The sequence below is a fragment of the Poecilia reticulata genome, unplaced genomic scaffold (assembly GCF_000633615.1).
Source record: "Poecilia reticulata strain Guanapo unplaced genomic scaffold, Guppy_female_1.0+MT scaffold_212, whole genome shotgun sequence".
Classification (NCBI taxonomy): domain Eukaryota; kingdom Metazoa; phylum Chordata; class Actinopteri; order Cyprinodontiformes; family Poeciliidae; genus Poecilia; species Poecilia reticulata.
In genome coordinates, this window is record NW_007615022.1 from 344,666 (window position 1) to 354,815 (window position 10,150).

Genomic DNA, 10,150 nt, shown 5'->3' on the forward strand with positions numbered 1-10,150 from the left:
GATCTGGAACAAACTTCCAGAAAACTGTAAAACAGCTGAAACACTGAGCTCCTTTACATCCAGACTAAAACCCTCAGCTGGTTGGAAACGTGATCAATGATCAATTTATTGACGGCATCGACTGAATGTCATGTTTGGTTGTTGATTCTATGCTGCATGACTCTATGTTATGATGTAAAGCTCTTTGAAACGACTTGCTGCTGAAATGGGCTGCACATCTAGAAAACCCAAATCTTCTCCGTCCTGCGTCGGTTCTGTTCCCTGACGGACGGGTCAGTAACTGGAACCTGATCGCTGCAGAACGTGGGCGGATCAGAGGAACGCGTTGCTGACATCACTGATCATACAGGAAGTCAGATGTGTTGACTGAGTAAGCGTTAGCATAGCGATGCTAAGCTACAGCCTGTGTGGGTGCAGCAAACGGACCAGAACCACCCGACTGTTGTCCTGCATGAGACTATTTGTTAAAAACATTTTTATTAATCGTTATAAAAATGAAAAAAATCCTTTGTAGCTGCAGATCGCCGATGACGTCACCGATGACGTCACTGATGACGTCACTCATCTTACGTCTGACCGACGGCGGCTCCTCAGGCTGTAGCGCGGCAGCAGAACCGGGTTCTTCCTGACAGGAACCTCCACAACCAGGGGAGGCGGAGTCTGGACTGATGCATGATGGGAAGAGGAGCAGCAGAGGAGACGGGCGCTCCGACCTGAAGGAGAACCAGGGAGGTCAGAGGTCATCAGGTGAGACATCACGGTTAAACCTCCATTAGTAATTATATTTATTTATTCAACATTTAATTTTTATCCCATAAAACAAAATCCAAACATTTTAAAGTACGAACTGCAGAGAATAAAAATAATGTTAAATAAAATCCCTAAACATGGAGGACAAGACGGAGCCGATCCGTTTAGAAAATGATCCGTTAAAACTCAGACCAGAACCAGAACCAGAACCTGCTGGTTTTACTGGTTTAAAGGTTAAAAGCTTCTGCGCTGACTTTTCCACAGCAAACCTCCAGGTGTCGCCAGAGAGGCCCGAAGCTTTAGCCCCGCCCCTCTAGAGTCAGCTGACCTGAAGCTGGCAGGTGGGAGGAGCCTGCAGCCAGTGATGACATCATACTGAACTCCTCTTCCTCCTCCTCCTCTTCCTCTCTTCTCCACAGCCTTTCTGCTCTTGCCGTCCTCTGGAAATCAACCAGCAGGTGGAGCTGTTTAGGAATTAACTAGCAGGTGATCCAGGTGTGTCCAGGTGTGTCCAGGTGCGCTCTCTGTTGACCTCACCCTCACCTGCAGCTGACGGTCCTTCTCCTCCTGCGTAAACCTCTCTGTAAACGACAAGCAGCTCCTTTAAGCCCCGCCCTGATGCGCCTGACCGGGTCTCACCTGGACACTCACCTGCACGCCGCAGCGCCTCCTGCAGGCTGCGTTGCGTCTCTCGGAGCTGCTGCAGCACTTCCAGGCTCTGCTGCAGCGGGTCTCTGTAGCGAACACACACCAGCAGCAGGACACACAGGGCAACACACACCGAGAGGCGGCGCAGCGCAGCGACGTACGCCGAGGCCTGATCCTGAATCATCACAACACGCCATGTTGGTTCTGCACTATGACTACGACTCCTGGACTTCAACTATTCCAACACTCGTTTTTACGACTTTATTCTTGCATCATGACATCATCATGACTGTCGTCGTTCATTTTTTCTTCAAGTATTTGGCTAATYCTGTCGTGCTGAGGGAAGACGGGACCAGGAAGCTTTTTCAGCCAATCAACTTCTCTGTAAGCATCATTGTGGTCATGTGACCCAATCATTGATTCTCTTGAGCAGCACAGGAAGTGGAAACAGTCTGGGATCAGCGGCAGCTTGGCGATTCATTCATTCATTAATTGCTCCTGGTATTCATTTTTCCAGAAAACCCTGAACACATCATCTCATGTTCTGATTAAATCGGGTCACTTCCTGTTTTTGTTGGTCAATGTGCAGTTTCAGAGCGTTGGACAAGACAACCACCCCCCACATAAGCCCCGCCCCCACACAAGCCCCGCCCCACACAAGCCCCGCCCCCACACAAGCCCCGCCCCACACAAGCCCCGCCCCCAGGCGGGTCTACCAACCACATGAAGGTGTTCTGGTTGGTCGGAGCTCAGCACATGCTGGTAGATCTTCTTCTCCAAGTAGAAGTTGACGCAGACCAAAACCAGCAGCAGCAGCCTGGACCAGGGGAGGGGGGAGCAGCGGTCACTCAGAGGTCACCTGTCTGATGTCTGATTATGAAGGTGCTACAGATTTCTCTGGAGCTACAGCTTTACTAGTAAACGGTGTAACTGCTCCCCCTGTTGGTGGAAGCTGGAACTGCCTCTGTAGAAGCAAACATGCAGCAGCAGGTAACAGGTAACGGGAAGGGGGCGGAGCTACCTGGCCCTGGAGGAGCGTGGGGTGGAAGTGATGAGGTAGGCGGTGCAGAGCGCGGCGGCGTTGTAGCAGCAAGAAGTCAGGCTGTGAGCCTCAAGCAGCAGGAAGCTCTGCAGGAAGGAGAGCTGCTGGAAGAGCTGCGACAGCGCCACCTGCTGCTGCCTGGAGGCGCTGCTGAGGTCAGAGAAGACCGCCTGCACACCTGGAGGGTTGGGACAGGAAGCAGGGGACAGGTGAGGACAATCAGCAAACTGAGATGCATCAGAACGATTCTTAAACCGACCGAATCTGAACAAAACGGGACCTTTACCCCGAGTTTAGTCTGGCAGGCTCTGTGTGTRTTTTACCCTGAGTGGAGTCTCTCAGGGTGGCTCGTAGCTCCTCCCCATTGGACAGGATTTCTTTCTGTGCCTGTAAGGCGACGCTCTGGGCTTCCATCAGCTCGTTGGCCATCTGTCTGGTGGACTGAAGCTGCTCTGCAACACCTGCAGAGGCCTCGGTCAGCCTAAACACACGTTAATGTAGCCGATTAGCGGCATGTTGAGTAGCATAACGCTAACAGTGTGGCAGCAGGTCAGAGGTCAGCAGAAACAGACGGAGCTGAATGAGCCTGAATGTTTGCACCAGGCCAGAGTCGGCTACTGTTGGGACGTAAATGTTTCATATAAATAATCATTTATTATCTGAACAGAGATGATTCAGAGGAACCCAGACAATCACCATTATTCATAAATCCAAATTTAAATAGTTCTGTATTTTTACTCAACAATAAATGTTTAGTTTAGAAACAACATGTGATCATTATTTACCGTATTTTCTGCACTATAAGGCACCTAAAAACCTTCAGTTTCCTCTAAAGCCTTATAACCCGGTGCATCTTATATATGGACCAACATGGAGCCACTACAGGACCAGCAGCTACGGCAAGCAGCCGCCGACTTCATTTCCCCGTAGAAGAAGAAGAGAGCAGTGCATGCTGGGATAGTTGTCAGAATGCTGGTTTGTTAATAAAGTTTGATGATACATTTAAAGCCAGGGGCGGCGGGGAAGACAGAGACTGTGGGTTGGTCTGTGTTACCCAGAATGCAGTTGGGCACAATATGGCAACACCAACACTGTGAGTGAAACAACGACTGGAGCAGCTACTAAAGTACTGGGGATCATTTCTTTATAAATGTAGATGTGTAATAATAGAGTACGGAACAAAGTGGCTACCCAAACTGAAGCGTCTATTCTAGGCGCCTTATAGTGCGGAAAATACGGCACTTATTTTTATTTTGGTCTGTAAAACTGGCAAAGGCAGAAAACTCGTTTTAAAATGATGGTGAACATTTTTGGCTTTTTTTCCAAAACTACATGTTTAAAAGAAAAACTTTTTTTTAAACATGTAGTTTTAACATGTTTAACAACAAATCAAGTGGGACTTTGATTTGTTGGTGGGAACAAATCAAAGTCCCACCGACAAATGAAACCAAGTAAAAAGAAGCAAAATCCTGTTAAAACCAAAAGGCTTAAGAAAAGTTCCTGGTTGGTCCTACAAGACGCAGCGCAGGGCTCAGTGCGGCCCGCTCACCTGTACATGGTGCTCACCTGTACATGGTGCTCACCTGTACATGGTGCTCACCTGTACATGGTGCTCACCTGTACATGGTGCTCACCTGTACATGGTGCTCACCTGTACATGGTGCTCACCTGTACATGGTGCTCACCTGTACATGGTGCTCTCTGTGCGGCGCTGCCAGGCCTCCGACTGCAGGAAGTGGCAGATTGAGTGGGTGTGGGTGAAGAACTCAGTGTATGTGCTGAAGGCCACAGGATCCATCCCAGTAGTACACCTGCTGACCTCTGACCCCTCAGGGCAGGATGGGAAATCTCTGCCTGAGCTGAAGAGAAACAGGTTAAAAATGTTTTTGTGAATTATGAGACAGTTTTAGCTCCATAGATCTGAGCTGTAGTAAACAGAAACGGTCACAAGGTGGCAGCACTCGCAGAAAACTAATCAGCTCAGTTTAAGCAAAAAAATAAATAAAAGTAAAAAAACATCAAGAAAGAAAAATAAAAGCCCAACAGGAAGTCATAATTAGGAGATCTAAAGTCATAATTACAAGAATAAAAGCCATAATTATGAGACAGAAAGTCCCTATGACTTCCTAACCTTTAGAAAACGCAACACTGTGGTTTCCAAAGTGTGGTGCGGGGGCCAGCTGTGGCCCTCAGGATGATTCTGTGTGGCCATTGACTGCAGATCAACAACGGTACCAACTGGACCAGGAGCAAAGCAGTTTCATCAGCAAACTCAACTCATCTTAAGGAGCAAAAGGTTCTGGTGTCAGTTTAGGTTTTAATGTCCAGGTAAAAAGGAGCAGAGATCAGAAAATGACCCAAATCCTGGTTCTGGAAACACGGCGACACCAGAACCGCTTCGGGTCCAGTTTCACTCAGCTGCCAATGTTTCCTTCATTTCACTCAAATCCTGATTTTTTATATTTTTGTTGAGCATTTAATAAAAAACTATAAATTATTTTAGATTTTAAAAAAGAATGAAAATTGTAAAATATTTGATCTTTGGACAGAACCGCTGCAGGTGAGTCCAGAACTACAGTGACGTCATCGATGAGTGACCTTCACCTGATGATGTCATCGCATCCCACCTGCGGGAGGAAGAGCCACGTTTTAACCTCAGAACCGCTTGGTTCCGATCAGAAGTGACTGGACTGAGCAGAGTCCAACAGAACCACCGGACTCTGGGTCTAAACAGAACCACTGGATTCTGGTTCTGAAGAACCCAAAGCGGCAGGTTCTCCCTCCCCGGTTCCGACCAGCTGCTTACCTGCTCAGGTGACAGTGCGTGAAGCGCAGCGCCAGGCGGCTCTGACTCTCTGACGTCATGTCCCTGCAGCTCGTGTCCAGGTGTTCCAGCGCGCGCGCCCAACACCCGCCATACCGCGGCTGCGCGGCGAGGCTCTGGACCCGCCGCAGCTCCATCCTGCCGCGCTCAGAGTACGGACCCGAACCGGAACCGGCAGTGGGCCCGAGAACCAGGGACCCGCACAGCAGCAGCAGCAGCGACGCGGCCACATCCTCCATCCTCACCTGCCTTCAGCTCAGCCAATCAGAGAGCCGCGTTTTCACCTGCCCGGGTCACGAGTGGGCCGTGACCTTTAGAGGCTCATTAACGGCTCCGTCAACAGGTGCTGAGCGGAACCACGTGACCTGAAAGGAACGACGCTCCTCTTTGATTGGAGGAAAAATGAAACAGGAAGTTGGAGATGAAACGGAAAMATGAACAAATGAAATGCGGTTCATGGAGGTTTGTTCCACCTGCAGCAGCAGCACTGAGACTTTAATCATTTATATTTTCATTCTTCCCAGGTGAGGTGGCGCAGTGGCAGCCATTTTTATTCATTAATCATATTAATAACTGCATTCTGTTCCACATCGAAGCGGTTTTAGTTCATTACACTAAAATCAGGTAGTTAGTTTTATGCCGCCCTTCAGGCCCTTAACTTTTAGACCATCTCAGGTTTTTTCTGATTTACAGCTGAACATTGATGAGGTCAGAGGTCATGATGACGGTTTTAGCCGTTATGCAGCTGAGACTCATTCAGTCTGATCGTGTTTTTAGATTCTGATCAATATTTTTAATGAACTTTATTCTTTTATTATCTTTCGGCTTGATGGAGTCAAAACATGCCGATAAACTGCAGCAAAGCGTTATCATTTAATAACCTCTGGGTTTATTTTGACTGAATTCTCCGAACCTGAGAGAATTTTATTACATCAGATCTTTGCTTTAAAACCTCTTCAGTTCCTCAGCGCCACCAGCAGAGGGCAGTAATTTATCTGACATAGAAAAAACTGCAGAACTTTCTCTGAGGTTCCACAGTAAGGAGCATAAAGCCTCCATCATTCTAATAAAATAATTATAAAATCCTAATTATACCTTCATCCTCCTGATATTGCATAAATGTGATTAATATTTAAATCTTGACGGATGTTTGTGATCAGAGACGGAGTGGGACGAAGCTCAGTCGGTTCTGGATCGGACGAGTCAAACACGGAGACCACAGACATGTCAGGGACAACAAATGGTTTTAGTTAGAAACAAAAATAAGAAAACAGGTAAAAACTAGTTCTTCTACAGCGACGGTGTTTTCTGGAGTTTCACTGAATTCCAACCAGAGTAAAAGCAGAATGTTCATCCTCAATATTAGCAACTATGAAGTCACCACACACATTACTACTAAGGTCTAGAAACACAACATGGCTCGGCTGACATGGTGGCTTCTGGCAAGACACACAATATTATTATTATTAATATAGGCACTAAACTCTGGAACATGCAATATGGTGGCTGGTTACTGTAGATTGTGCTGGGTCGAGTCCTGTGGAGTGGGTCCAATCAGAGAGGAACGATTCTGCGGTGGCGTGCAGCCGATGGGTTCGCTGCTCTGAGCAGCTGGCGGCGCGGACGCAGAGGCCGGRCTACGCTAAAGGGGCTCGCAGCGGGCCGGGTTACTGGATCCAGAACCAAGACGGACTGGGAGGTTCAGGTCAGAGAGTCACAGAACCCAGCAGGAGTCTCCAGCAGGTCACAGTTAATCTGTTTACTTCCTGAAGACGTGTTGGTTCCTGCGTGATGATTCTGCAGCATAACCCCTCAGAGACACTCTGAAGACCCACACACTTCATCCCAGAGCCAAAATCAGCTCTCGCTGATGTAGACACCTGACGAAATTTGTGTCATCTTGTTCRCAAAGATGTCTACCTCCTTCTCAACGTCCTCCAGGGCCGTCATGCAGCTTTCAGAGGCTTCCCTGCTCCAGCACACCTGAATCCAATGACTGGCTGGTTGCCAGGCCTGTTCAGAGCTGATCCCGGTCTGTTGGAGTCGGGATGTATCCAAAAGTCGCAGGACGGTACCTCTGGAGGATGGGACTTGAGCACCCCTGGGTTACACAAGGTGCTATTTCATCAAATGTTGACACTACGCATGGCGCGAATGAACAAGAAGCAGAGGTTATAAACTAGCATGGACCGCACATCTCAGGAAAATAGTCCTCCACGTTGTGCTGTAGGTCTGAACTTTTTTCTCCAGGTTTCGTACCTCTGGTAAAACAGACCAAACTGTGGATGGGAAAGTTTGCTGCTTCCATCTCTCGCATCAACTCTTTTTCAGAAGAGCCATAAATCACCTCACGTAAAAAGTTGTTTGTGAAATTGAGGAAGTTATTTAGAATTTTACCATTTCCATCAACCTTTTCTAATGCGACACTTCAAAATGGGCATGAAAAAACATTGATGGAAACAGAGAGTGGCATCTCACGATGTCTGCTTTTAGTCTGGAGGTGTTGGAAGTTCCTGGTGAACTGGGTGCAGTTGGAGTCACAGCAGTTGAGATGATTGAACTGAAGGTGTCGCTGGGTGTCCTTAGTGGTGAGATTGGGCTGTTGGTCAGACACTAAACGACCACAGAGCCAAACATTTCCTACTGAAACCATCTACGGTTTTGTTAAGAACCCCTGAAACACCATGTGGATTCAGCGGTAAAGGCGGCAAGGAATCTCAGTGTAACGGGTGCCTGGGTCGTCTTCAACAAGAACTGATCAAACCATTTCAAGACATCATGACTGCAGCTCAGAAAGCATCCTGACACCTCCTAACTGTGACTCTCAGATCTGAAGGGAAAAGCCCACAGTTCTGTCCTCTCTGCACACCCGGATCCGTCGGAACCACCTTTCCTGGTTAGACCTGGACCGTGAACCTGAGCCAGGTTGGCCTCTGCGAACGCGGGCCCCGGTTGAAGGCCTGCAGGGTCTCTGAGCGACATGCAGGGGGTTGATTGTATAAAGTTGAGATGTGCAAACTGTTCCAGACATCTGACGTAAAGACACATTTAGAATGGGTCCTTTCCCACACATTCATTATCAAAAGAACTCAAATAAAGCTACTGTAGGCATGGGTTTGGTTTGATATCAAAAGTGCTTACAGCAGGAACAAAATTTGAGAGAAACATACAAGTTCATGAAGACCAGTTTAGGAAAAATCCTGGAAGAACTGGCTGAACTGGAAATGTTGAAACACCAATGAGCAGCTTTTCTTATCGGCCGGATTCATCAGATCCTGAATCAGCTGAGAGGAACCATGAACTCCATGACTGGAGCATGAACCATGACTAAAGTCCTTTTGAATCAGGCCGTCAGAGTCGGGGTTCCAGCTGGTTCCAGATTCAAGACGCGTCTGAGGAAATCTGGAAGAGGACTGACAACTTTAACGCTTTGATCTCAGGCAAAATGGCGAGAGACGAGAGTAAGCACAAGAACTGAGAACACTAAAAGAAAGCCTCTGCTTTTTAGGGTTTCATGGAAAACTTTGAAAAATAAAGATGAGGAATTTTTAAGAAACCAATTTAAGGTGCAAACCGCCGCGCCGCATTGCCTCGTAGACCTTCAGTCAAGGACTGGTTTGAGGAAAGGACTGTCAGTCAACGTGGGCCATGTTAGAGTCAGGGCTGTTGGTAATATTACTTCTTAAAGCTGTATAACAAAGACAAAACAATCAACTACTAAATAAAAAACAGGTTATATTCCGGAAGCAACATTTTATCAGAGTAATGTGTTGTTAAGCGACGGTTTTTAGTTCCGAACTACTCCCCACCTAACAGGATGCAACAGCTGCCTTTAGATTATATACACACGCACTTTTTCTTGTTTTTCCTTGTCATTTGTTTTGTTCTAGAAAAAGACTATTCGTTCCCCTCTCGACCTGTCTGTCCTTCAGCGCCAAACTGGCTGTACCTTCTACAACTTCACAAAGTCTCCCGACAGAATCCAACAGTAGAAGCTGTGACGGTTCTTCCAGCTTCTGTTTGAAAACAGAGTGAGGTCCATACACCTCCATCAACAGCGCGGCCATACTCCTCCGTCTGGGGTTGACTCAGTCTGTAAGGTCACCAATCAGCTTGCCTTTCACCTGACCAACCAATCAGCTGACTCTTTCACTGACAGCAGTTCGTGACTCTACGGTTTCCTCACAGCTGGGACGGGGAACAGTGGACTGTGGGACAATGTCTCTGAGCTCCTTGCTGTCACCTGCTGCCTCTGGCTCCACCCTCAGTCGAGCCCTACCGTCTGCTCCAGGCACGAGACTGGACCCTGCTACTCCAGGAGGTCCAGGTGGCACAGAGCCGGAAGGTCTTGATGTGCTGTTTGACCCTCTTTCACCTCCTAAAACTTCTCTGGTATCTGATGCTGAGAGCAGCTCTCCTCTTCCCTCCATCCTGATGCCCTCCATGCTGGCATCTCTTCTTGGGAACTGGCTCTCTAGGGGAGGCCGTGTGGTGCTCAGGTCCTGTGGCTGTTCACCCTGGTTCTGCTGAGCAGGGATGAGATTGGGATGGGCGTGGCTGGATGGTAACGGTCTGTGAGAAACAAGGTTCTGCGCATGTAGCCTTGTGTGTTGAGAGAGGGACTGGGGATGCAACTGGGTTTGAAAGCTTTGAAAGTGTGGATGTGTTTGGGATTGGGGAATGGGTGACCCAGGCTGGGTGGGAGATTGACTGGGTGGGGCTCTATGCGGATTTGGGACATGGTGTTGCAAGGTCTGTCTCATACGTGTTTGAGGCAGCACATGAAGGGGAGATTGCAAGTGAGGATGAGGTTGAGCTGGAACCCTTGTCTGGGGTTGACTCTGGACTTGGGTTGGTGTTCTGGTCTGGGGTTGACTCTGGACTTG

General features: G+C 48.1%; 2 protein-coding genes across 3 annotated transcripts in view; both read right to left on the reverse strand.

Annotated features, from left to right (window-relative positions):
• Positions 1-86: 86 nt before the first annotated feature.
• On the reverse strand, positions 87-6,391 carry LOC103460226 (uncharacterized). 2 transcript variants are annotated; one of them, XM_008402320.2, is made up of 9 exons: positions 5,247-6,391; positions 4,126-4,299; positions 2,764-2,921; positions 2,420-2,618; positions 2,119-2,215; positions 1,402-1,573; positions 1,294-1,331; positions 1,079-1,190; positions 87-713 (listed from the first exon to the last, which is right to left on the reverse strand). In XM_008402320.2, exons 1-9 carry the CDS (start codon positions 5,501-5,503, stop codon positions 562-564), a joined length of 1,359 nt encoding a protein of 452 aa, XP_008400542.1. In that variant the 5' UTR covers positions 5,504-6,391; the 3' UTR covers positions 87-561. The 2 variants fall into 2 exon arrangements, with proteins under 2 accessions (XP_008400542.1, XP_008400541.1); XM_008402319.2 differs by having other exon boundaries at positions 1,288-1,331.
• A 100-nt stretch (positions 6,392-6,491) lies between these two features.
• Positions 6,492-10,150, reverse strand: part of mecp2 (methyl CpG binding protein 2) — a 9,028-nt gene continuing 5,369 nt past the window's right edge. The window contains exon 7 of the mRNA XM_008402318.2: positions 6,492-10,147. Within this exon, the coding sequence (XP_008400540.1) occupies positions 9,401-10,147 (747 nt within the window). The 3' untranslated portion in view covers positions 6,492-9,400. The remainder of the gene's footprint in view (positions 10,148-10,150) is intronic.

Excerpts from the sequence above, each read along its gene's own strand:
- LOC103460226 (XM_008402319.2), bottom strand. The coding sequence starts at position 5,503 with ATGGAGGATGTGGCCGCGTCGCTGCTGCTGCTGCTGTGCGGGTCCCTG. Across the intron at positions 1,191-1,287 it reads ACCGTCAGCTGCAGGTGAGG|AGGACGGCAAGAGCAGAAAG; the intron begins GTGAGGTCAACA and ends GTTGATTTCCAG. Across the intron at positions 714-1,078 it reads CTCCCACCTGCCAGCTTCAG|GTCGGAGCGCCCGTCTCCTC; the intron begins GTCAGCTGACTC and ends GTTCTCCTTCAG.